The sequence below is a fragment of the Sarcophilus harrisii genome, chromosome 3 (genome assembly GCF_902635505.1).
Source record: "Sarcophilus harrisii chromosome 3, mSarHar1.11, whole genome shotgun sequence".
Taxonomy (NCBI): Eukaryota; Metazoa; Chordata; class Mammalia; order Dasyuromorphia; family Dasyuridae; genus Sarcophilus; species Sarcophilus harrisii.
Genome location: NC_045428.1, coordinates 556,445,826 through 556,471,381, shown reverse-complemented (window position 1 = coordinate 556,471,381; position 25,556 = coordinate 556,445,826). Strand labels below are relative to the sequence as shown.

The window sequence follows — 25,556 nt, the reverse complement described above, 5'->3', positions numbered from 1 at the left end:
CTGGATTTGGTAACTAAGAGATTTAGTAACTTGGAGAGGGCATTTTCAGTGGAATGATGTGATTGAAAGCCAAATTGTAAAGGGTTAATTAGAAAGGGAGAGGAGGTGCCTATTGTGGACAGACTTTGTGGGGAGTTTAGCTTCCAAAGACAAGACAGGATAATAAGAATGGAAGGATAGAGGAGATGTGGGCATGTTGGTAGTGAGTGAGCCAATGGTCAGGGACAGATTGAAAAGAAGGGATAGAGTGGGAGGGGGAAGGGGGGGGAAATGTGTTGGAGATGGGATTGGGAGGGGTTGCTGAGCAGGTAGAGGGATTAGGAATAAAGAGTGAGGGAGGAGAGAGTCAGAAAACATCTGAGTGATAGATGAGGAAGAGGGAGTTCACAGCACATGGCCTGAATGTTTTCTGTAAAATAAGAAGCAAAGTTCTTGGTATTGTGGGGAGGAGGCCACTCAGTGGTCTGAGAAAGCATGAAAAGGTTTAGAATTGCTGCAGGGGAGAGGGAGAGGGAGCTGATAAGGGAAGTGTGGTAGGACAGTAAGGACCCAGGTGAGATTGTTTAGCCTCATTTTGTAATGGACCCAGGCAGAACAGTTGTGTGATTTTACTCCTTTAAGTGAGTGGCATGTGTATAGGAGCAAAGGCAGCAAATGGTGGGAGAGATTGAAGGATGAGCCTTGGTGGTGGGGCATAATCAGTAAGGCAAAATGATAAGGATTCAGGAAAGGGAGACTGTGCAGTTGACTTGGTTCACCAAAGGACCAAGATGTGGACAAGAGAAGAGAGTGGCTAATGCTGGGCCTTGGGAGAGAAATGTCCACAGTGTGGACAAAGAGTAGGATTTTGTAAAGGAAGACAGAGAGATTAGTGGAAAGCTAATAGGTTTTGTTTGTTTAGAGGGATTTTGGAATTCTTGAATGGGGAAGGTGTGGTGGCAAGATCTTTGTGTGTGGCTGAGATGGAGAATTAGAATGGGAGCTCCCATGGAGCTCATGGGAAGTGAATGGGTTGAGAGGGAACTGAAGTCTCCTAGTATTAGAAGAGGACTTGGGGAGGAGAAAAAAATAGTGAGCCAGGTGTCATAATAAATCATAATGAGAAAGGAAAAGGATTAACAAGGAGTGGGATGTGGGGAAAGTAGAGGTGGTTTAGGATTCTATAGACAACAGTTATCAGGATTGTGATTGGGTGTAAATAAGAATAATATGAAGCTCAAAGGAGGACAAATTACTGAGTGATGATGGACTAATTCAGGGGATTGTGTTGGCGTATATAATAACTCTTGTTGCTCTCTTTTTTCTTTACTTGCTTTCTCTCAAATGAGAATAATTGCAGTTTCCTAGTAGGCAGAGATTTCAACTTAGTCCTTTTAGATCTCTCTTTTAATGTCTTAAGTAGTATTGGCTCAAGGAATACTGATTGATTGAAAAGATATAGTAGTCTTTCAAAAATGTTAATAATGGATTTGGTATCTTTTCAGGTATTTCTTTTTAAAAAAATTTATTTCCTCTACTACTGTTAGTTTTGAGCTACCTAGAATATTAAAAGTCAGTTGTTTTTTTTTAGGTTTATGTGTATAATGAATAGTCTTAGGGAACTTAAGTGCTGATTACCTTTAGAAATCATCTAGTCACATTCTTACCTGAGCCATGAAATTCCCAGACAGTGTCTTCTTTTGGATATCTCCAATGCCTGGGAATTTTTTACTTCCCAAGGCATCTCATTCTTTATCTTCCACCCTATCTCCCTCTTTTTGACTACTTTTTGTTTATACCAAATCAAAATACCATTTATTTGTTTATACCAAAGTTTATACTTTTTGTTTATACCAAATCAAACTTCTGTGTAACTTCACACTGATTGAATATAACTTTGTCATTCTAAGGTCTAGTGAAACCTTATTTTTCTTTTATATTATCTTTTAGATGTTTGAAGATAGTACTCATGGCCTCATTAATCTTCCAGGCTAAAGAATACATAGAATATTTAGATATTAGAGATCTTAGGAACCTTAGAGATTGCTAAATCCATCCCATTCTTTTTCTGTACATAGAAACAGAACCAGAGATTAAGTGAAATAAATATTCAGATATCCAGAAGATCAACTGGGATCAGGAATGATATAAGGAAAAGATTAAAATCATGACCATAGAATCTTGTGCATTGACAATGGGCAAGCAAGTAAAATTAAAAACACAGTGTGCTTCAGTGTTGCCGGAGTGAAACCTGAGAGTTACTAAGAATAACTTTGCATTTCCATGTGAAGCCAGGTTTGGGGTGTGTGAACCGGGACAGTCAATTGCTCAGGCACCATGTCCCCTTGCTGATCTGAACACTGAAGGAGACAAAGACTTCATTTTTCCCCCCTAGGATAGTTGTTTCATACTCAAATTCATTTAGGAATGGCAAAAGTCACTGGGGTAATTATGTGGTACTTGTGCCAGGGAAAATTTCTTTTTGCTGGAGTGGTTGCTGATCTGTGAGAGGAACTAATTCTTTTCTCCTTTTAGGATCCTTAGTAGCCTTAATTTCTTGACTAAGAAAATGCCATCTCTGGGGGGACAGGGAATAGAATATAACTTTAAGAGGAAGGCCTGGAGATGTGGCTCTAGAAACAGCCAGTGCTGCCTTTTGTGGGTTTATCTTGGCAAATAGCAGTTGAACTCCTGGAACTCACGCCACTCTTCTAAGCTGATGTCCCTTTCTCTACAGCAGCTGAACTTGGGAAAGCTTGATGCTTTTTTCCTGGCTTATAGAAGGCTCTTCTTTCTCCAGAGTTTTGCAGCTCTAGTGGCAGCTCATCCTTCCAGCCCATCAAAAGCCAAGTAACCATTCCTACAGCCCATGTGATGCCATCTACTTTGGGGACCTCTCCAGTCAAGCCAACTTCCACCCACACGGGGCTTCTTTCCTCCAAACTGCCTGTGTCGGGATTGTCTGAAACTTCGGGACTGCCCCGGAATGGAGACCTCAGCACTATGAAAAGGTCTCCAGGCCTGCCTAGGGATCTCATGTACCTCTGTGGAACTCCTGGAGAAAATGGAATTGAACAGTCCTGGTTTCCTGCTTTGGGCCATGAAAGGGAAGAGGAGATGACGAAGTTTGATACTCCCAACATGGAGACAACTCTCAACCAGTCAGTACTGATGGAAACACTGTATTCAGATCCCTACTACCGATTCCACCTGCAGAATCCAGCAGCTGAGACAGGCAAGGAGTTGTATAAGGTGCTGCCCGAGACTAAGAAGGCCCCAGGTGTTGGGGCTGGATGTGAACGAAATGGAGCCCATGCCGTTGCTGGTGGGCTGCTTCAGGCAGCATCTGGCTTCCCAAAGCCTCTCCAGTCACAGGGATGGCTTCAAGGCCCTGATGCTTGGCATTCCCAGGAACAATCTTGTGAACTCAGCTCATGCCGACAGCAGCTGGAGTCAATTCGGTTACAGATGGAACAAATGAAGGTAAACATCCCTTTTCTTATTATATAATAAAACCTGGTGTAGTGAAAACATTGGACTTTCAGACAAGAGACTTGAGTTTAAAAGTCCTGTCACTGCCACCTCCTAGCTAGCCTGGGGAGAAATCATTTGACACTCACTAACTCTGGTTGTCTCATCTGTAAGATGGGGGAAATCTTAAGTTGCACTACTTACTGATGGCATGTAGAAAGAGCACTGGATTTGGAGTGGTAAGAGTAATGATTGAATTCTGCTTCTGCCACTTACTAGCTATGTGACTTTGGGCTGCTTTTCCCTTCTAGCTCTTGGTTTATCTGTCAAATAAGGGAGTTGGATTAGTGGATCTCTTAGGTCCCTTCTAAAGACTGATTTATACCTAGTACAGAGGGTTTTGGCAAGAAAAATACTTGGTAAATATTAAAGCATGTTAAAAATGGGCATCATTGGAGATACAATGTTACGTTGGTCATTCTTGAGCATTGATTTATTAAGGGGCATTGGGGTGATAGGTATTGTGCACCTAGAATTATTTAGGTTTTGCCTTGAGTACTTAAAGTTGATCTAGAATAATCAAAAAAGGAGGAAAAATTTACTTATCATGGAGATATGGTATTGGACAAAGGAACATCATGAGACCACTGGTCTTTAATACATAGAAGCAGTTTATAAGAAAAGAAAGTTAATAGGAGAAACACAAAAAAGCTTCTATTTCAGAGAAATTCCAAGTGCTGCTGAATGATGATGCTATGAGTGTGTATATAGATATATGTACCATATTGTCCTCAAAGTTTTTAACTATCTGATTTGATTCTTCCAACATCCTTGTAAGCTGGAAAGGCAGGAGTTGTTAAGTCTCATTTTATAAATAAGGAAACCAAGACTTGAACTTAGCCAAGGTCACACAACTAGTGTGAATAGAATCTCAAATTTGAACCCATTTTTCCAGACTTCACATCCGTGGTGTTTTTCCAGTTCTCTGCTTCCTCCATTGGAGTGAGTAGGGGTGGTAGGAAGAGGAATTCTTAGCCCCCTGATGAAAAGAACTAACTCAGCTGTGTACTTTGTCTCTGTTACCAGATAAAGCCTAACTGACCTTTCCTTAGAGCTTGGGATAGGGGAGTATATAGCTTGCAGGCAGAGCCTCCCTCATGAGTTCTTCCAATCCTGAAAGAGAGCTAAAATTAGTCAATAAACACAGGGTTCTCCCAGGCCCAGTCAAAACAGAGCTCAGCTGAAGATCATGCTGTCCAGTGACCAGGTGCCTGTCACAGCCCTTCTGTCATTTCAGTTCAGTGAGCTTAATAAGGACCTCAGCTATCTATCTAAATGCACTGTTTGGGCGTGGGAGAACAGAAGATGGAATAAGGCACAGATCCGTGGAATACAAAGCATAGACCTAAATCATGTGCACTGAGAGATTGGAGAAAGAAGTCACTGTCCATCTGTGAGATATGGAAAGGTTTTATGGAGAAGTCAGGCCTTGAAAGAAAGGCAGGAGTTCAGCACAGTGAAGAGCCCTTTCTGAAGGTCGTGGGAACTAGTACGGGTAGTGAGAACAGAGCCTTGGAGAGGATGTAGAATATGGTGAGAAGAGCCAGTCAGGTTTGACTGGAATGTCACTTAGACTTAGAGGAGGAAGAGTGACGGGCTGGAGCCTGTCCTCAGGTGGATGACCAGAATGAGGAAGCCACCAGAGTCTGTTGTGTGAGTATTCAAAGGACATAAGGCTAGTTAAGGCTTAAGAGAAACATGATAGCTTTCTTCATAAGGTAGGTTCTTAATAAATGCTTATTGATTACTTGATCGGTTCTAATGTTTCAGGAGCTATAGTGGAAAAAGAATTGGACTTTTTCTCTTTGGCATCAGAAGGCAGAATTAGAAGAGTGGATAGAAGTTGCTGAGAGAGAGATTCTGGCTTATTATAGGGGGCGCAGGGAAGGGCACGGAATCTTCCTTTTTTTTTTTTTTTTTTTTTGAGGCAATCAGAATTAAGCATCTTGTCTGGAGTCACCCAGCTAGTGAGTGTCTGAGGCTGGATTTGAATGCAAGTCCTCTTGTTTCCAGGCTGGTGCTCTATTCACTACACCACCCAGTTGGTTCCTTCCTATAATTTGATGTCCAGATATGGAACTGGGTTGTCTTGGTAGGTGGGGAATCCCCACCTCAGTAGAAGATGTTCAAGCAGAGGCTTTTAAAAAAAACCTTTCCTGGATATCATTGCTCTCCAAGTAGGGCTTGGACTAAAAGTGCCTTCCTTCCAATGAGAAATGTCTGGAAAGAGGAGACTGATTATGGAAGGCTTTGAATTCTGGGATGTAAGTTTATACTTCATTTTGGATGGTTAGGAGAGGCCCTGAAGGGTTCTTAGTAGAGACATTAAGCCACTTACCATGACCTGCCTGTCTTTCAGCTCCAGAATGGAGCTACTTGCCACCACCCCTCGGCTTATGCTTCATCTCTGCCAGCCCTGGAGCCAGCCCAGTGGGTGGGCATCCTGAACAGCAACGAGAACCTCCTGAAGGAAAAGGATATTCTTATTAACAAGTAAGGGTAGAGGGAAGAGGGGGATGCTCATTCAAACATATAACTTGCTATTTTATCATGTTTGCCTCTGAGTTCTTATTGCCTAGGGGCAAAAGAGCTACTTTAATAACTAGCCTGTTCTTGTGTGTCTTTTTGAGACTGATAAGAAGTCCTTTGTGTAGACAACTTAACTCATCTTTAATTATTTGTCCCTTCCCCCAGAAATCTATTTCCTTCTTCCTTTCCTCTATCATCAGCCCAGACCTTGAGATTCTCATCGCAGTTAAATAGGACCGATTGTGCCTATCTGCCTAGTGAAAGGGAAGGCTCCAATTTCAGGCAGACTGTTACTCAAGAAGGTTGCTTTGATGTGTGCCCAGGTTAACTTTGCTGGCTCTTTGCAGGCAGAGGCAGCATATCTCTCAATTGGAACAGAAAGTCCGTGAAAGTGAGCTTCAAGTCCACAGTGCTCTGTTGGGCCACCCTGCCCACTATGGGGATGTCTGCATGCTGAGACTGCAAGTAAGCACTGCCGATCAAGGCATTGTTGTAGGGGTGCTCTCAGTCATGTGTGTGTGTGTGTGTGTGTGTGTGTTTGTGTGTGTGTGTGCGCGTGTGTGTGTGTGTGTAAGGGGAAAGTTGTTACAAAGATAAAATATAATAACTGCCCTTAAACAGCTCACATTATGGTGAGGCAGTATGACATAATGAAAACAACACTTGGGGTTTCAAGTCTGGAGAGACTTGGGCTCAAATCCTAACCTACCATTATACCCACAGGCATAATAGCTTTACCTCATCTCAGTTTTCTCATCACAAATGGGGATTTGTGTTTGTAAGGACCTAGTGACATACATCAGACAATAAACATATCACTTTGCACACCTTTGAGTACAATAGGGAAGACACACACACATGTGTGTGTACTTCAGTCTACCATAATATGTAGTAAAATTTGAAAGTGCATTAGGAGAAAATACAAAGTACAGCTCCCAGAAGGGAGGTTTTTACCAGGATTCAGGAACTGGGCTTTGAGTGATGAGTAGAAATTACACCAGGGAATTCTGGGTGGGAGGAACTGAGCAAAAGCATGAGGACCCAAGAGGTTAGAAAGCATATATGGGTCATAGCAAAGAGTTCAACTCAGACTTTATTACTCAACATTGATGGATAAAAAAGTATTAGATATCATCTTAGTGTTTAGTATTGTAAAAGTATTAAATATTATTACAGTATTGCCAGTATCTACTAGATATTGGCTTTTAGCCAATATCTTCACTTTAGGAGTGAGGGGACAAAGCATTTAGAATAGCATCCCCAATTCCCATAATAGAATACCATAGAACTAGAAAAGGGGATTTTTGAGACTCAGTCTGATTGACTTTCCTCCCCCAACTTTCTTTTATGTTATGTTGGGAAAGGAGATAAAATATTGTTGAGAAAGGAGTCAGCTGTGTGCTGGGCTCTGTGCGGTAAGGGTGAAGGAATGGTCTCGCTGAGGGAGAGGATTGTTCTGAAGTTCTGGAAGTGAGAGCGGCAGAGTTGGGGCTGTGTCCCACTCCCACTTGTGTGACCATGGAAAGGCTCTTGGCTTCTCAAGGTTGCAAGTCAGGCGCAATGGCCTCTGTGGGTCCTTCTGGTTCCAAGTTCTGCTGCTAATCCAGTATTCTTTCCACTCCGCCAAATTCCCAGCGGATGGAGGTCAGGGTAGAGGCTGGTCCACCTGCCTATGTGCCAGGACCCTTTGAACTCTGTTACCTACTTACCAGACTTGGTTTTTCCACCAAGCTTTGTCCACAGTGACTTGGAGCCCAGTTCTGTTTGCTCACTGTACGACCTTGGACAGCCCTTTTTGTTTCCTTAGGCCTCAGCTGCTCACCTCTCAAATGAGAAAGGGAGAACTAGATGATCTTTAAAGGTGCCTTCTATAAATATTTTCCTGTGAAGGGATTCTTTAGCAGTTAAATTATCTAAGGGTGTAGGGGGGAGGGAGTGTGTGTAGGGGGGGTTTACTTGAAGCCAGGGACCGAGCTACTGGTCACAATGAAGGCATCTCTGGCAGGAGCTGCAGCGAGAGAACACTTTCCTCCGAGCACAGTTTGCTCAGAAGACAGAGGCTCTCAGTAAAGAAAAGTTAGAGCTTGAAAAGAAACTGTCTGCCTCAGAAGTGGATGCACAGCTCATCCGGGAGTCCCTCAGGGTGGCGCTGCAGAAACATTCAGAAGAAGGGAAGAAGCAAGAAGAAAGGGTGAGTGGGGGTGGGAGAGGCTCTGGGGTCAGTCAGAGACGAGCCAGGGCTGGGGGCCAGGACGAGAGCTGGAAGGCTTCTGGGCTGGGCTTGCTGCTACTCATCAACACCAGTTGCCTGTTCTTCACTAGTTACCTACCCCAAAGGAAATAAAGGAGTAACACGGGCATTTCCCACTGTTCACTCCCCCATTCCCTTGAACCTTGCCAGCTGGCAGAAGTGAAGAGCAGTTACACCATTCTTCAAAGTATCCAGGAGTGCAAACACACTCAGGGTTCGAATTGCTTGATTTTCTTTATCCTGTGGACTAAAAAATGAAGTTACAATTAAGAGAGTTTAGAATCCTTGCCCCAGTACTTCTGATTGTCCCAAAGGATAATTTAAGAACACAGCTGGCTCTGTTCTCTGATCCACACCTGTATTCTTACATAGCAGTAGAGAGTAGGAAAAAGAGCCTTGAGGCAGGAGACTGGCTCAGGACCTGGTTCTTTCTGAGTGGCTGTATGGCCAAAGTTTGGCATCCTCCCTTCTCTGACCTTCAGTTTCCTCCCGTAAAGAAGGGTAAATAATGACTGCTTTCTTAGTATGTAGGTGTATTATGCCCCTAGTGCTTTGTAAACCATTAAGCATTAAAGAGGAGCTGTTACCAAACAGCTTTTCAGGTATAAATAGTGATAGTTTCGCCTGAGACAGTGCCATCAGCTCATTACTGAGTCAGTCTTTGCTCATGTCTTCCTCTCTAATCTTATCAGGTGCTTCCTCTGAAATCACTGTGTCTGTTTCCATTTCACTGAGCTCTCTCTCTCTCTTTTTTTTTTTTCCCTTCCCTTTTGGTTGTATTTTCTGAAAATAAGAAAACTGTTTATAGTACTCTCTGGTTAACAGAGTACTTTTTTCATTATAGTGCTTTAAATGGTTAGTGTAAACATTTTTAGCCCCATTTTACAGATGAGGAAACTGAGGAAGATAAATAAAATAATCTTTTCAAAGTCACATCTATGTTAAGGCCAGGTCTTAAATCAAGTCTCCTCTCTGCTACTGTGGGCTTTTTTAATTTAGATTTTCTAAGGAGAAGTTGCCTTTTCCAGTGATTCATTTATTTTTGTAACTGAATGTTTTTTTTTTTTTTTTTGGAGGGGGGGGGGGGGGGAGAAGAAACATGTTACTAATCCACTCAGGTGAAATGGACAAGATTAATGCCTCTGGCAGGAAATGCATCTAACTTTTGGGGAAATGAAGGATTGATGATCTTCTTTCCTTGTTTGAAAAGTACTGGCATTTTAAATCTCTGTACCCCAATCTCAAATAACCAGTTAATCTTTCTCATGTTCTCTGCCTTTATCGAAGTGCAATGTCATCCTGAGTCCCAAGGGAAAAGGTACTGGTTGCAAAGTTTGTAATTGCCAAAGGGAAAAGATTGTTTGGAGAAAGAAAGTTGGCGTTCAGGGTCTGATGGAATCAGACTTTGAGTCAACAAAAACAGACGAGTGACTTCCCTTCACATAGGTCAAGGGACGGGATAAACACATTAATAATCTAAAAAAGAAATGTCAGAAGGAATCGGAGCAGAACCGTGAGAAACAGCAGCGTATTGAGACCCTAGAGCGCTACCTGGCTGACCTGCCCACCAGGGAGGATCATCAGAAGCAGAGCCACAAGGTAGAAAGAGTATCTGACACAGCTGTGAGGGGAAGATGGGGACACCCAGGAAGCTGAGAGGCTCTGGAGTGGGGGAAGGACCTGAGAAATCTAATCTAATTCCTTCATTTTACAGAGAAGGAAACTTAAGGCCCACAAAGTCAAATAACTTGAAGAAAGTCACACGAGTAGTAGCACAGCTAGAATGCAAACTTCTCTCTTCTGCCTCCCATTGCATTGTTCTTTTCCCTCCATCTTGCTACCTCTCAAGCCTCTGTGCTTCCTTAAAGGAAAATTCCATGTCCACCGTGTTCAAAGTCCTGGGTTGCTGGTTGGTGGTTGGATTGAAAGCACCTTGAGGTCTCTGGGGGATGAACACTCCCAACTTGTTGGATCTGAGCCTGGCTTTCTGTCTCTAGCTCCGGGAATTGGAACTGAAAAACTCAGACCTGCAGGAGCTAGTGACGGACTTGGAGAGAAAGCTGGGAGAGGCCCGGGCAGGCTGCACAGACCGGGAATCCCAACTTGAGAGCCTGAAACAGAGAGAGCAGGAACTCCTCTCCACTGTACACAGGTAAAGAGCCCCACCCTGGGATGGTTTTCAACTCCCACAGTAGGCTTTTAGGAACAAAATAACAATGACCTCAGCACCTAAGGGAAGGATGACTTGGGAGGTGGCACCTGGCTCCCTAGTTATTGAACCCTCTGGTTGTTCCTGCCTACTTCGTGGTGGGATGGTGGACATCTAAATCCCCATAACAGCCCCAGTACAGCACCTGAGTGAACTGGAAAGAGAGGGATGGAGGAGAGGGGAGTGAAAGAGCCTGGGCTCTGTTTACTCTAAAAATAGAGAGTTGTCTGGGCAGGAGGCTGGCTCGTGGACGGGATAACCTGTTGAGGCACTTTGTTTTTCAGTTTGCAAGATAAACAATCTTCACAGAAGGCCAGTGGAGGAAGCCTGATTCAACAGGTGGAAAGCCCCAAAGTAGAGACTGAATCTTTGCAGAAAGAGTGTGATTGCCTCAGGAAGGTGACTGATAATGTGTACCCTGGTCTAATGGGAAGGGAGGGAGAGCTACAGGGAAGGTCAGTGATTGGAGCTGTCCTGTACCTGGCTACCAGAGCAGCTGATTTTCTCATTTGGGTTAAAGCATTTTACAGCTCTTCAATCTAATGCTTTGTTTTTTCAAAATGTGATTCAGAAGAGGAACTGCTTTCTTTTGTGATTTTAAAAAATATGGTGTATAGTAATATTTCCACTTATATAAAGGAGACTCCTCTCATTTGGGTAACCAGGAAGGACAAAAAAATAAGACTCTCTGGCTAGCCAAAGTGGATAGCTACAGCCCTGAAACTAAAGCTCCTTCTCAGTTCTCATAGTTTAGTATGTCTACCACTACTGATTTACATAATGCTATTATGCTAAGTTGACTGATTTAATAGCTTTTTGCAGAATAGGAGACAAACTGAAGAGCAGAGAGGTTCCACTGAAGGTTGGTAATAGCAGTAAATGACCAGTGGCCACCTGACTACTAAATTGCTGCTAATTAATATTTTTCTCTAGATTTACATTGTTGCCTCTAATCATTTATGAGTTGGAATTAAGGTATTCTTAGCTGGTACTAATTTTTGCCTCCCCCAAGCTTGATTTTGACAAGTAAGTATGAATTGCATGTAGTATGTATCCCAACAGGATACATCTTATCTGATATTTTTATATGGCAAACATTTTTATCAAGCTCCAGGATCTGTCTTAAAGAAGCACCTGATAATTTGTTTATCCTTCACAATAGAACTAAAAATAATGGTATAATTATTAAATATTTCTGCCTTTGAGAGTATCACTAGATGATCTCTAAGCTTCTTCCAGATGCTGGCATTTTTTTGATTCTCTTGCTTGCTGCTTAGTATAAAAATAAAAATTTAGGATAGCTTGAATTTAAGAGTGCTGTTGACATACAGGTATGGAGGTGATTAGCTGACAGTTGGTGATGAGGGACTCAAATTCAAGAGGGGAGATTAAGAGTCAGTAGATTTGGGATTCACCTGAATAGACATGATCATCTTGAGATTCTTGAAAGAGAGAATATAGAGAAAAGGAGAGGTAGACTTGGATCATTTGTATGGAGGAACCTCCAAATAAAGGACAGAAGGTGGATGGTCCAGGAAAAACATGGGCAGACAGGGCAAAGTATTTGGGATTTGGGATGTGATGGACAAATACTGCTAAGAGTAGCTGACATTTACATGGAACTTTAAAATTTATGGAGCTCCTTTACTCTCAATAACCAGAGAAGACATAGTTGTCATTTTAAAAGAAACAAGTTTGGAGCAGTGATGGGACTTGAATCCTGGGTCTTCTGAATTCAGACCCATTGCGTTGTCTATCTCACCCTTTCGATTGTCTTTTGATTATAAACAGCAAATTCAAGAATTTAAATGACACAGTAATCTAAAGTCACTTAGATTTCCATTCAAAAGATTTAAAAGTTTTGCTACTCTAAAGGAAACTTCGGTTAACCAAGAAATTCACTCAAGTAAACATACTTCAATTGACAGTAAATGTTGATGGAAGTGTCTACTATGTGCTAAGCCTTATAAAGGAGTGGGAAAGTAAAGGAGGCTGTTTGACTCTGTAGTGCCTCATTTACATATCATTATAGCATTCTTTCCTCTTCCTTCTCCCTCACTTTTAAGTCCAATCAGTTGCCATGTTTCATCAATTCTACCTTTACAATATCCTCTATCTTCCCCACAGCTATTATGCTAGTTCATATTCTTATCATCTCTTGTCTGCTCTATTTCAGTAGCTTCCTAGTGGATTTCTCTATTAGAAAGACAAAGGTCTTCCTCCAATCCATTCTCCACATAGCTGCCAAATTACTATTTCTAAAACATAGATCTCAGCTCTAAAAATCTTCCATTGCATTTAAAATACAATGCACAAAAATACAAAATAAAATAAAAAGGATAAAATGCAAACATTCAGTCTGGCTCCCACTTATCTTTTCTACCTTTTATTTCCAACTACTCCCTGTCACACATGTATATTCTAGCCAGCTGTTACCCAAACTTGATGGTTCCTCTCCTCTCTCCAGGTTTTATATAGACTATCTCTCACCCTAAACCAGCCTCCTTTGCCTTTTAGAATACCTAGCTTACCTCAAAGTTCATCTTCGGTAACTTGTATGGGAAACTTTTCCTGATTTTGCCCCCAAATATCAGTTGTTCATTCTTTCTCCTCCTTGACTTCATCTTGACTGATCAGTGTGATATTTTCCCTACTCCCTATTTCCCCAGCACACAGACTCTTTAATTGGGAATTTTTTAAAAAGCTTTTTATCCCCAGAACCAAGCTCAGTACCTTGCCTGTCGTGGGCACTTAATAAGTGAAGTACAAACCTGATGAAGGGCACATCTATCTCATGAACCCCAGATTTTTTTCAGGCCACTATACCTTAACAGGGATTTCTTCTCCCCGGATTATTGGTGATCTTGCACTGAAACATTGCTTGTCAACGTCCCTTTCCTATCAGTAGTATTCATCTATAATGTTTAGACCCGGGGTCAGCAAATTACAAAACACAGGACCAAATGCAACATGCCACTTTTGTTTTGTACGATCTGCAAGTTAATCACAATTTTTACATTTTTAAATACCATAAAACTTGATTTTAAAAATATAAAAACCATTCTTAGTTAGGCTAAGGCAGCAGTTGCCACCAAGCCCTGGTTTAGCTGGTACCCAACACACAAAATAATGAGTCATTTTATGTTGTTTACTTTTCTCACAATGAACCTGTTGTAGGGAAAACAAATAATATGATCTCCATTTTGTAAGTGAGAAAACTGAGACAGAGATTAAGGGATTTTCCCACAGACACATAATAAATTTGGAATTCTCTCTGAAACCCATGTCTTCTGAATACAAGGCCAGCACTTTTTCTATTCCTTTGGTTAGCTCCCCATTGAACTGAGCCACTAAACAGGCATATAGGGAGTACCTGCTATGTGCCAAGAACTGTGCTAATCCCTAAAGGGACAAATATATAGAAATATAATCCCCACTCTCAGAACTTCTGTTAGAATTCACAACCCCAAATTTCAGCTGTCTGGTCAACCAAAACATGGAACACAGTGGGGCTGGTGAATATACTGCTGATGTTTGATACTGCAAATTCATCTGTGGGAAAATAAGCCCTGACTTTTTCTTCTGCTTTCTTTGTCTTTTAGATTGTGGATAAGCAACAGAAGAAAATAGACCAGTTGTGTTCACAAGTGAAGGTAAGCAGGACCTAGATCCTACAAAGGGGCCAGATCTTTACATGGCCTTAGTGTGACTTCACTTAATCTCCTGGATATGTTCTAGAAGTTGTGTGTAAAGCTGGTCTTTGTGTATTTTTCAGAGGTATGTTTCTATAGGAAAAATTTCCTGTCTTCTACCCATCATGTAATAGAATTGCAATTAATAATCCTAGCATCTACTTTAAAAGCCTGCTGTGCCCCTTTGTCCTTGTGTGGTCTGGGCTATTTATATTTAGCTTCTAAGAGGCATCATAGAAAATTAATCAGGTAACAAGACTGCCCCTTTCGATTGTTTTAAAGCATTAACTTATAATGTACCGGTTTTGTTATGAGGTCTAATTTCCTCTTTGGGACTCAAAACCATATAATTCTATTCTAGATAGTTGACCTAGGTCTTTACAAAAGATCTTATTTGTGTTATATTGATCCAAGTACATCTTGTGCTTGCCACCCACCTAATATCCCCATCCTTCTCAGAATTGGCTTGCATAAAATCCTTGTATGACCTATAATTCGTGCTATTCTTGGTATAGCACAATCGTCGGCACATATTAGGTGCTTTAATAAATGCTTACTGGTTGAGTATAAACATACTTATTCTCCCTTTCAAAGAGAACTCAATTTAAGGGGTATGACTGATTTGAGAGAGCAGCCTGTATTTGAGAAAATCTGGATATTTAATCTTCACTATCATCCTCCTTCATTGGATGCCTAGTTAAGAAATGTTGAGAAAGTGACCCTGAGGGGTTTTTTGTTTGTTTTTTGCTGAGGCAGTTGGGGTTAAATGACTTGCTAAGGGTCACATAGCCAGGATATGTTAAGTGTCCAAGGTCATATTTGAACTCGGGTCCTCCTGACTTCAGGGCTGGTGCTCACTCCACTGTGCCCCTAGCTGCCCCTACCCTGAGGTTCTTTAAAGCAATAGCAGCCAGGCACAGATGGTGACATATCTTATATAGCTGAAAAGACATGGAGCACAGGCGGTGAAGATTTTGTCTGCCCAGAGACTAGCCTTACTAAATTCAGAGATGTAGTTGGCTAGCAGATGATTAATTAGGGGACCCACAGTATCTCATAAAAATATCCACGTGAGTGTGAAGTTTTTTCAGCCTTTTCTCCTCTTACTTCTTCTCCTTTATGCATACTGAATTCTGGTCAAAATGGCTAATGAATATTGAAACCCAAGATAAGTAGAAATATGGCAAGAGAGCAAACCCAGGAAAACTATCCTAAGGCACTGAAAAAACTGGCAGCTGTGATGGTGTCCCATGGTCAAAGACCTTTGAAAGTGTGTGGAGGACAAGAGCAAGAGGAATAAGAGAGGAGAATGTTAGCTGTCCTAATTTAAAAGGGGAGGAAGGAAGGGCTGCAGCATTTCTATGTCAGGCAATTTGACATGGGCTCTTAGAGTTATTTCAGAACGTATATTTTTAAAAATGCATTGTGAACATCTAGAAAGTTGTGATTTCAGAATCACTATTACTTCATCATGTCAGACTAACACACTCTCCTTTTTTGACAGGGTTACTAGACTGGAGGGACCCAGATCATCTGAGGAGTGCCTCAGAGGTTCCTCCTTTGCTCTAAACTGTTTAATGTGGTTATCAGTGTCTTGGATAAAAGCATAGATCCCTGCTTTTTGAATTTGTAGCAGACACTAAAGTGGAAGGTGGTTTGCTGACAGATGATTTGGGCTTTGATCACAGATAATGGGCAACACCTCTGAAATTGGTTTGAATCACTTAACTTTATTCAATGTAAAGACGTCCTCTTGGGTTCAAGCTTTGATTTGAATAAAGATCTGTATTTTAGCGGCTCATAAGCTGAGTAAGAGCCAACGGGGTGTTGGGGCAGCCAGCAAAGCTGATATCTGGGGTTCAGGCTTCCTGGTTTCTGTCTTTGTCACAATTCACATCTGGCTCCTTTTTGAATTACTGAGGATTGGATTAGCTGGTGTCTAAGGCCCCTTCCAGCTCTGAAATCCAATGGCTGCTTGCCTTTCCCCATATCTCACTCTGGCTCTCTCAGTTCCAGCAGGCCTTTGCCCATATTCACTATATAGAGAATGTCTTTCTCTTTTTCCTCTTTGTTGCCACCTTGACCTTTTGAAAACAAACTTGTCCTTCAGGGCTTGAGTTCAAATTTTCCTGAAGCTTTGTTTGATCTTCCCATTCCATCAGTTACCTGGCTTTCTATGGTGTTTGAATAAAATTATCAAACTAGTAGGGTAGGAAATTGGCTGACACAGCATCAGTTGTGGCTTGCTGGCTTGTAATTCTTGGTTCTCTCCACTCCCTTTGGTGGCCCTCAGAAATTAGAGGCGGAAGTGGCTCAAGAAGAAGGAGCTGGTCAAGCTCTGAAGGAGGAGGCCAAGAAGAGGGAAAATGCCTTGGAGCAGCTGCGCTTGGCAGTAAAGGAGGTGAGAAAAGGATGAGAGTCTGGGGCCTTTCAGTGTCAGTAGTTTCAGAGGGGTCTTAGAGGCCAGGAAGTCTGTGTTGCAGACCAGTTAGGATTACTGAGAATCCAGGCTGACCCCTACACTTCTGTTTTAGGGATCACTCCCTTCCACTGTTCAGTGGATCACACACACACACAACACGCTAAGTAATGGGTGAAAAGTTCTTTAACTGGGCTCAACCCTGAGTTGGGGCTAAAGTTGGGGGGGGGGTACTTGGGGAGAAAAAAATCTGCTGAGCATCTCCCCAGAGAACATCCGAGAGAGTTTAGTGGAATGAGGCTGCCATCCTTCACAGGTCCAGTGTTCAGTGAAGGATGGGTTGAGCTGTACTTAGCCAGTTAATTGGCATTCCAGTTAATTCAAGAGGGCAGAATCCAAGTATCAGAAGTAGGAGGGGGCTCTAAAGAGCTAATCGAAGATTCTTTGCTACTCAAAAGATCCCATGACTATCCTGTTAATGCCTTCTGGGTTTGGGTCATGTCTGACTTGTGACCTCAGGTCAGGTTTTCTTACCAAAGATACAAAGTGGTTTGCCATTTCCTTCTCCTTATGGATTAGCTAAGCAAAAGTTCAAGTTACCTGCTCAGGGTCTCACAGCTAGTAAGTGGGAGGCTGAATCTGAACTGTCCCCTGAGCCACCTTGCTGCCAGTCTCCAGATGGGAAGACTGGAGCCCTGATGTGAAGTGACAAGCTGATGGTCACCGGGAATGGAGACCTGGGCTATCCATGTTGGTCATCTCAGTGCTGCTCCTCCTGCTGCCTGTTTTCATCACCTCCCTCACAAGAGATGGGGCCCAGCCAACCTGGCCCAGAGCCACTCTTGTTAGGGTGAAGGAGAAAGATTGAAACCAGTATCTCCAGCGGAGGTTTTGTTCTCCTCAGATTTCACTTGTATGTGTTCAGGCTTCTCTAATGGCCTGGCTAACAGTGTTGGCCGAGGCACTAGCTGCAGATGTGTTTCCAAGGGGTGGAGAATAACTTCTCTGGTTCCCAAATAGGAACCTTCAGGCTAGTGACTCAGGTCCCCTGTGGTAGGCCAAGATTTCACAGAGAAATCCTCCCTTAGCAGGCAGGTGGGAGGATCGAGTCAGACCCTGCTCTCTGGGGGCCCAGCCCAGGGCCCTGCTGCTTGCTGCTGACTCAGAGCCACATGTCTGCCCTCCCCCAGCCTAGATTTCACCATGGTTTGCCTTGTATGTTCAGCTTTCAGTGCAGAACCAGGACCTGATTGAGAAGAACCTAACCCTTCAGGAGCATCTTCGCCAGGCCCAGCCAGCTTCTTTGCCCTCTTCAGACACAGCCCAACTGGTTCACGAGCTGCACCAGGAGCTGGGCAACTGCTTGCATGATCTCCAGGCTGTCTGCAGTATCGTGACCCAGAGGGCCCAGGGACGAGACCCCAACCTGTCCCTTCTCCTGGGCATCCATTGTAAGTCTCAGGGCCAGGGAGGGTGCTGGGGCCTTGTACAGGAAATGACCCTCATTAGGCCACCCAGGACTAGAAGGGAGCTGCCAGTCAGACCTTTCAGCCCAGTCATGGTCATCACAGTCATCCATGTGTACCAAGTATCTAGAGCCACAGCCATGCCTACCCTTTGTGGTTTCCAAGGCCCTTCTCTCCCAGCAGCCCTGAGGAGGGGCATTGTATAAAGAGCTTCAGACCCAGGTCACCCAGCAGGATCACAGGCCTTTAGCTTCTGAGGGCAACACTTCCACTTTAGCCTCCTTGAGGAACTTAAAATCCTTGCACAAAAACATGTTCTAAATAAATGTTGATTTGTCTGGTCCAAAATGGACCCAGACTCGTGTGTAGGGATAAGTTGGCCCTTGAAGAGCTGTGTTCCAAGGTTGTGGGAGTCTTAAGGCATGCTTTTCCCAATAAGCCCACTTGATGAACTTTTCCTCCCCAGCTACATCCCACCTCCCGACTGAGCCAGATTTGCAGAAGCCAGATGTGATCATCAGGAAGCTAGAAGAAGTCAGGCAGTTGCATCGTGACATTGAGGAAATACGTACCACCATGTCTGACAGATACGCCCAGGACATGGGAGACAACTGTATCACCCAATGAGGACCTAGGAAATAGAGGGAGGGAAGGCCAGGCCAGCACTGCCTCTTGATTGCTGTGAGGGGTCGGTGAATGATTTAGAAAGCCCCCTGCTGAGGATGTATCTTGTCCTTCAGGAACATGTTTATTGGCACTTGCCAGTTCTGATTTGTGCCCCTGGGTAGTGATGAAGAGGGTGAGTTAATCATTAACTGGCCTTCCCAAGGTACAACCTGCTGCCCAGGAAAACCCTGTCCTGTCCTCAGGCCACAGAGAAGCCTGGCCTGTTGCCTTGTCAGAGCCCCGTCCTTGCAGATGGGGACCAGAATCTCTTTAGGCTGTTTTGCCCACAGCATTCAGTAGAGGTTGAGCTCCTTAGGCCCTTGCTGTGATTGCCCTCACATATCCCACCCCCATACCCAGGACTGGTGCCCAGACACACTTCTCATGCTTCTTCTCCTCAGTGTTCTGGTCTTTAGAATGATATGTCTAGCTATTTCTCACCATGGGAGTATCTGGAAGCATCAGATCCACTCTCTGATGGTGTGACCAGCAATCTCAACAGTGTCTCATGGTCTTTGTGGGATGAAGCAGGCGCTGAGGCTTGTCCTGAGAGGTGCCTGTAATTTCTCATCCTTCCTCAGCCTCCCATGCCCCTAACTGGCCATTCTCTGCTGGGAGCTCATCCCCTCCTGATCACCTTGGGAAGGCTGAGAGGGTGGACCACCATGGAACTGCTCAACAAGCCCATCACTTTGGCCCCTGTTCTAGATTTATGCTGTTAATGTAATGACTTTTAGTTACTGGTCAGCTTGGATGAGTGCCTAGGCCCATTTGGTTTGTTCAGGGATGGTGCAGCTGGTCTTCCCATCCTTCCACAGTCCTCCCTGCCCCCTTTTTCTGGCCACTTTGCCTGGCTGTGGGGCTCTCCTTCCTTCCCTGCCCCTTGAGGGAAGGCCTGAGAGGGGTGGCTCCCGTGGAAACTGCTTGCCACGAATGCTCGCACAGGCCTTGGCCCCTTGGGTTCTAGATTTTATAGCTGTTAACGTGTTGACTTTTTTAGTTACTGGTCAGTTGGATTTGAGTTTGGGCCCAGGGCCCATTTTGGTTTTTGTTCTACGGTTGGGGAAGCCTTGGATCAAGCCCGTCTTTCTCATCTTTATGCGGCATCGTGTTCAGGTCCCAGGCGTTGGCCTGTGGTGGAGAGAACGGGGTGATTAGGGCTGGCCCATAGCACCCCGTTGTGCAGGTCCCTGCTGCCCCCAGCAGTCTGGAGGCCAGTGAGCCTTTGGGGAATGCTCCTCCACCGGTTTAGTTTCATTTATAGGATGTTTGGGGAAAGCTGCTCATGCCCCTGAGGCTGCCCCCTCTCCTGGTCCCCGAGCATCCTTTCTCCAAGCCAGGTGAGGCTGTCCTCACCGGGGGCCGGGAGCCAGTGCAGAGCTCAGGGCTGTTATTCCTCTTAAGTTTATAAGCACAAAGTATTTATATGAATCTTTGTTATATTGTTATATTGACTGGTTTGTATTATTTTGATTACAAAATAAAAAGATTTAACCGGCTGCCCAAGTTTTATAATTGTCTCCTATCCCCCCAACTGTCCCAGCAGGGAACCGACATGAGTCCCCCGGAGATGACCAGGGACGGGCCGGGGTGTTGGGGGGGGTCGGGGGAAGGGGGCTCCGGCAGTGCCTCGGGGGCCCCAGGGCCTCTCGCCACCTGGGGCTGCTACCTCCTCGGGAGACGGCCGGGGCCCACAGGGAGGCCCGGATTGCAGAAGCCCAGCTGTCGTCTCGGAGTGTCCGGCCCCCGGCTGGAGGCAGGAAACTGGGAAAGCGCGCAGCGGGGAGGAGGAGGGCCGGCCCGGCCTTGCCCCTAACATCCCATTCCCCCGGTCAGGCCCGGGGCTCGGGGAGCCCACGCATCCAGGCCACCCGCTGCAAGGGGGTCCAGGCCGAGCGCGCGACCCCGTCTCCCCGCCCCCGCCGCGGAGGCTGGAGGGGAGGCCGCTCCCCCGGCCGCCTCTGGGCCCGCCCATTGGTGCCCAGCGCCACTGACTCACGGGGCGGGGCAGGAAGGAAACCCCTCCCGAAGGCCGCGCGGCCGCCGCCTCCTCCGCCTCTCCTGCTCCCGCTGCTGCTGCTGCCGCTGCTCGCTCAGCTCGTGCGTCCGACCGTCTGTCCGGCCCGGCCCGGCCCGCGCAGCCCCGGAGTGGCCCTCCTTTCGCACCCCCGCGCGTCCGCCCGGCCCGGCCCCAGCATGAGCGGCCTCCGGGTCTACAGCACCTCGGTCACCGGTTCCCGGGAGGTGAGCAGCCAAAGAAAGAGGGGGCGGGGCGGAGAAAGAAAGAGGGGGCGGGGCGGGGCCGCTTGTCCCGGGCGGCTGCGGGACCCGGGAAGCCGGGACCCCCAGCCTTCCTCCTGCACCCGGGCGCTGCCCGCGGACCGCGGGGCCGGGCCTTCCCAGGGGCGAGGCGGGGTGGGGGGCTCCGGCCCAGTGCCGCCCTCCCCCGGCTCTGATTCCCCATCTCTCCGACGCTCCCCATCCCGTGACCCGGCCCCTCCCCAGCTTGCCCGGGAGCTCCCCCGACCTTCCTCCCCCCCAGACGTGGGCTGGCCTTGGACGCCCCCTGCTCCATCCTTCCGAGTCCCCGCCCCGAGCCTTGTTGGAGGCTCTTGCTCCCGGAGCCGCAGCCGCGCACCTCCACAGCTCGGCCCCTCCGAACCACCTCCCCCGCTGTGGCTTCCCCCTCCCGGCTCAGTGCCCCGCTGTCCTTCCCTCTTGGTTTCCCCTAGATCAAGTCCCAGCAGAGTGAGGTGACCCGCATCCTGGATGGTAAGCGGATCCAGTACGAACTGGTGGATATCTCCCAGGACAACGCCCTTCGGGAGGAGATGAGGACCCTGGCTGGGGACCCCAAGGCCATCCCTCCCCAGATATGCAACGGGAACAAATACTGTGGGGTAAGGGCCTCCCGGCTGGGCTGTGGGGGTGTGGAGACGGGCAGGAGCTCCGAGCGCTCAGGGTGCCCTTTCTTCCCCAGGACTATGAGCTCTTTGTGGAGGCTGTGGAACAGGACACCCTGCAGGAGTTCCTGAAGCTGGACTGACACCCCCCCAGCCCCATAGACTGACCAACATTCCCACTCCCAGCCACGAAGGATCCTGGGACCAACTTCTTGACCTGTACTGTATATCCGGGTTCCACTTCCAGACCCCCCCCTGCCCGTACCCACATGTGCTTGTAGTCCTGCCCCGACCTCCAGGGATCCTCTGCCTCTTTTCCCTTTCTGACTCCTGGACCCCCAGCACTCCATCCCCTTGCCTTACATTCCCTGCCCATCGGCCCTAGAAACTGGCCCAAGTATCTGTGTCCCCCCTCCCCCATTCCTCCGTCTGCGCCGGGTTTCCCGGGAGGGATCCTCCCTCCTGCTGCTATCCCTCCCAAAGGCGGCCACCTGGGGCCTGTTGGTGACCGGCCACGGCTCTTGTTCTTCCGTGGCCTCGGTTACTGAGGGGCGATTAAATGTTACGTTCCATTTGGCTTGGAGCCAGTTTGCGAGTGGTCCTTTGGGGTGGCCCCAGGGAAGGCCCGTCCCCACGCGTTTCTTCCGCCTCTGGTGGGCTCCTGAGGCAGTGCCCGTCCCTGGAGGGGGGGTAGTTGCAGCCTTGGGTCTTGCTCCTGTGTTTGAGTGGCTTGTGCCCACCACTCTGCCTGGGTGTGCACCTGCCTCTGTACGCGGACCTGCCCGTCAGCCCGGGCGCCTGCGTCGGTGGGAGTTGTAGTCCCCTGACTGCGCCCGGTTTGAGGTATCGTGTCCGCGGGGGTGGAGGTCTGGTTGGCTCGCACCTTCCGCCGCCGCCGGGCCACACCTTCCCGCTTACTCTTTGGCCGGGGCCACGCCTTCCCCTTTGGCCCCGTTCTCCTCCTCTTGGCCAAGTTCGGTTGCGATCTCGAAAGAAGTGAATGGGGCCGAGGCCGGGCTCCGCCCTCCATCCCCCAGCTGTGGGCTCTGTCCTCCTCCCCCGGCCAGCTGCGGGCCCCACCTCTTCCCCGAGGAGCCAGCTGCGGGCCGGCGGGGCCTGCTTGGGAGCAGAGAGGATGCACAGACCAAGCCTGTCAGAGTCCCCAATGTGGAAGGGGAAATGTGATTTTATTAGAGACTGGGAACTGGGTGTGGAGTCCTGGGGGGCCGAAGCAGCAGGATGGCATTGGGCACCAGCCCACAGGCCTGCAGCGTCTTTGAATCATCTGTGTACACGGTGGGTGGGAAGACGGTGAAGATTTCAAACGTGGCTGGGTCCATGTTCCTGAGGCGAGAGGGGTCGGGTTAGAGGGGCGGGGCGGCCTTGGCCTGCGCGTGGGGACGGCGCAGACTGCCGATGAATGGGGAGGGGGCCCTTAGAGTAAACAGACCGCCACACACCCCCGTCCCCGCTTAGAGTAAATAGACCCGTGCTCAGGTGGTGGCTCCGCCATTGACACTTCATCTGGCCGTTCCCTCCTAGCCGCACCTTCCCCGCTCTAAGTGGCAGGTTGGGGTGGGAAGGGCAGCAGGTCCCCCCAGCTGGGGAGGGGGGCAAGGAGGGGCAGCTCGTCCGGCAGGCTTGCTGGAGAATGGGGAGGGGAGGCGCTGACCTGGCCTGGGCAAGGTAGCGCCTGATGTCCCCGATGGTGTCCAGAGGCGACATGGGGAGCACGAACGTTTGCTCCCCGTTCTCGGACTTGATCCGGAGAGTGGTGGTGGGAATCTCCGTGGACGACTGCCTCAGCCTGGGGGCCTCAGGCCCGTCACCCTGGGGCCCAGGGCTGCAGGGGCTTTGGGACTGGTCCCAGCAGCCTCTCCCACCCCCACCCAGCCCACCTAGGGGACCTCCCCCCAGCCCCAGGCTGCCCCGTCCCAATTTCTCACCTCTCAGTCTCCACCAAGATCTCCTGGGGCCCTGTGCAGCCCTTTGAGGCAAGGAAGCAAAACCTTGGCCCTGACACTAGAGTTCCCCCCCCCCCCCCCCCCCTCCCCGCTTGTGCTCAGAGGAGTGTCAGAAGCCCCACTGTCTACAATGGAAAACCCAAAAGTCTCGCTGGAGGCAACTCCTCCCCCACCGGGGGTGCCCACAGAGCGCCCCAGAATCAGGGAACCCACAGACTGGGGGGGGGAGGGCACAGTCCCTCCGCAGGGAGCCCGGGACAGGCCGGGTTAGGAAGAAGATGCTGTGCCCCAGAAAAGGGAGGATTAGTGAGAACAATCGGGTGAAGATTGGAAGGGGAGAAGAGCTGAGGCTGGCCCAGCTCCAGGAAAACTTAAGGGAGGGGGCGTCTCTCTCCCCCCTCTCCACAGGTCATGCCAGGGCCCAGATATGGATTTTTACCCCGTGGTGATTTAGTTCTAGCTCAAGACCTCGGGCTACAGAAATCAGAGAAACTGTTCTAGGAGGGTCCCCAGAGGGATCCAGAATCAGCCCTCCCACTCTGGTACCGGTTCCTACCCTGGGAATTATGGGTATTGGCGCTGTTCCTCTCACTGAATGGTGGGCCAGTGGCCGCCCAAGTCGGGAGGAGTGTCCCAGCCCCCTTGCTACAGGGACCGCTGCCGGAGGGCGGCTGGCACTCACCTCCAGTGTTTCCCGGATAGGTTCCCGAACTTCAATCACTTCCCCATGGCGGATCACAAACTTAGGAAGCTTTTTCAGAAACTGCTCTTTGGTGATTGTGGAAGTTTGGGGGAAGGTGTTCCCCACAAAAGGAAGGGGGTTCTCTGGCAAAGTTAGAGGGATGGAGTTTAGGCATGACATCTGTCCCAGGATTTCTGCAGTTCGACAGGGTCACCAGTGATTTAGGTGAAGGTCTAGACCAAAGGCTTATCAAACTGATAGGGATCAATTCCAAGGTCTACATTTATAGTAAAATCAGCTGTGCACAGGACCGGGCCAGGCAGCTTGGAAAGGCAGCCAACGAGTCATGTGGACAAGATGGGGTCTGCGAGGAACAGTGAGTGACTGTCCATTCCAAACGGGTGGCTCCAAACAGGCCACGTGGGGACACTTGACCCCTCGGGGCACCACATTTTAGAAAGGATGGAAAGGAAGGGACACAGGGTAAGGGCCAGTTCCTGCAACTGGGGGTGTTTGGCCTGGAGAAGATTTGAGGAGGACACGATGACTGCCTTCAAGTAGCTGGAGTACTGTGTGGGCCCCTCCCAGCAAGAAGAGGTGCTCTACAGCAGAAGGGAATAAGCAGGCTGCCTCTCTGATCTGTCAGGGATGGCACCTCCAGGCTTCCCAAAGTCCCCATCAATGCTTGCCTCCAGTAAAGTTGCCCTCAGCACTCGGCTGCTCCCCTCCCTGCCAGAGGCTCACCTGCAGCTGACTGGTCATTCAGCTTCTTGGTCTCCTTAGAATTCGGTGTTCCTGTCACATATCCAGGGCCTGAGAAGACCTTAGGGAGCTGCTTCTCCTGGTAGACCACACTGCGCAGGTCTGTCACCTGAGGAAGACAAGGAAGAAGTTGGGAAAGAGGGAGTAGCTGTACAGACACAAACTTCTTTGGCAGGAGATATGGGTGGTAGCTATCCTCCCCTTGGGTCCCATAGCAGCCAAATCCTGAGAGATGATCTAGGCCTTCCATCTTCCCCCTCCCTGGTTTCCAGCAAGTCTAAACAGAAAAGGGGTCACAAACAATAGTAATCGCATTTCTGTGGCACTTAACAAAGTGCTAGCCCCCCAGTAGCTCTGGGAGCAAGTATTATCTATATCTATTTTGGAGATGACAAAATTGAGGACTAAAGTGCTAATAACTCAGAGGTAGGTTCTTCAAGTGCAGTTATTCCCATTTTATGGATGAAGAAAATGAAATTCACAGAAGTGAATTGCCCAAAGTC

At 47.6% G+C, this 25,556-nt stretch overlaps 3 protein-coding genes across 16 annotated transcripts in view; 2 read left to right on the top strand and 1 right to left on the bottom strand.

Moving 5' to 3' along the window:
- Positions 1 to 19,141, top strand: part of CEP85 (centrosomal protein 85) — a 43,034-nt gene extending 23,893 nt beyond the window's left edge. For 2 of the 8 annotated variants that reach the window (XM_012545536.3, XM_012545537.3), the window contains 11 exons: positions 2,780 to 3,462; positions 5,870 to 6,003; positions 6,387 to 6,504; positions 8,045 to 8,230; positions 9,737 to 9,889; positions 10,288 to 10,442; positions 10,784 to 10,898; positions 14,102 to 14,152; positions 16,485 to 16,592; positions 17,836 to 18,061; positions 18,543 to 19,141. In XM_012545536.3, coding sequence (XP_012400990.1) covers positions 2,780 to 3,462; positions 5,870 to 6,003; positions 6,387 to 6,504; positions 8,045 to 8,230; positions 9,737 to 9,889; positions 10,288 to 10,442; positions 10,784 to 10,898; positions 14,102 to 14,152; positions 16,485 to 16,592; positions 17,836 to 18,061; positions 18,543 to 18,703 — 2,090 coding nt within the window. In that variant the 3' untranslated portion in view covers positions 18,704 to 19,141. Of the gene's footprint in view, positions 1 to 325; positions 702 to 2,716; positions 3,463 to 4,684; positions 4,718 to 5,498; positions 5,775 to 5,869; positions 6,004 to 6,386; positions 6,505 to 8,044; positions 8,231 to 9,736; positions 9,890 to 10,287; positions 10,443 to 10,783; positions 10,899 to 14,101; positions 14,153 to 16,484; positions 16,593 to 17,835; positions 18,062 to 18,542 lie in introns of those variants that run through there. The other 6 variants (XM_012545538.2, XM_031962523.1, XM_031962524.1 and 3 more) reach the window with 5 other exon arrangements.
- A 1,622-nt stretch (positions 19,142 to 20,763) lies between these two features.
- SH3BGRL3 (SH3 domain binding glutamate rich protein like 3) lies at positions 20,764 to 22,228 on the top strand. The gene is made up of 3 exons (XM_031962534.1): positions 20,764 to 20,986; positions 21,475 to 21,642; positions 21,723 to 22,228. The coding sequence occupies exons 1-3, from the start codon at positions 20,939 to 20,941 to the stop codon at positions 21,786 to 21,788; spliced, it is 282 nt and encodes a 93-aa protein (XP_031818394.1). The 5' UTR covers positions 20,764 to 20,938; the 3' UTR covers positions 21,789 to 22,228.
- Positions 22,229 to 22,796: 568 nt separating this feature from the next.
- The window catches only part of UBXN11 (UBX domain protein 11), a 37,714-nt gene continuing 34,954 nt past the window's right edge, over positions 22,797 to 25,556 (bottom strand). For 6 of the 7 annotated variants that reach the window (XM_031962528.1, XM_031962533.1, XM_031962527.1 and 3 more), the window contains 5 exons: positions 25,036 to 25,162; positions 24,292 to 24,434; positions 23,592 to 23,632; positions 23,318 to 23,488; positions 22,797 to 22,989 (listed from right to left, as the gene is read on the bottom strand). In XM_031962528.1, coding sequence (XP_031818388.1) covers positions 22,836 to 22,989; positions 23,318 to 23,488; positions 23,592 to 23,632; positions 24,292 to 24,434; positions 25,036 to 25,162 — 636 coding nt within the window. In that variant the 3' untranslated portion in view covers positions 22,797 to 22,835. The remainder of the gene's footprint in view (positions 22,990 to 23,317; positions 23,489 to 23,591; positions 23,633 to 24,291; positions 24,435 to 25,035; positions 25,163 to 25,556) is intronic. The other variant, XM_031962532.1, reaches the window with a different exon arrangement.

Excerpts from the sequence above, each read along its gene's own strand:
- SH3BGRL3 (XM_031962534.1), top strand. The coding sequence starts at position 20,939 with ATGAGCGGCCTCCGGGTCTACAGCACCTCGGTCACCGGTTCCCGGGAG. Across the intron at positions 20,987-21,474 it reads CGGTCACCGGTTCCCGGGAG|ATCAAGTCCCAGCAGAGTGA; the intron begins GTGAGCAGCCAA and ends GGTTTCCCCTAG. Across the intron at positions 21,643-21,722 it reads ACGGGAACAAATACTGTGGG|GACTATGAGCTCTTTGTGGA; the intron begins GTAAGGGCCTCC and ends TTTCTTCCCCAG.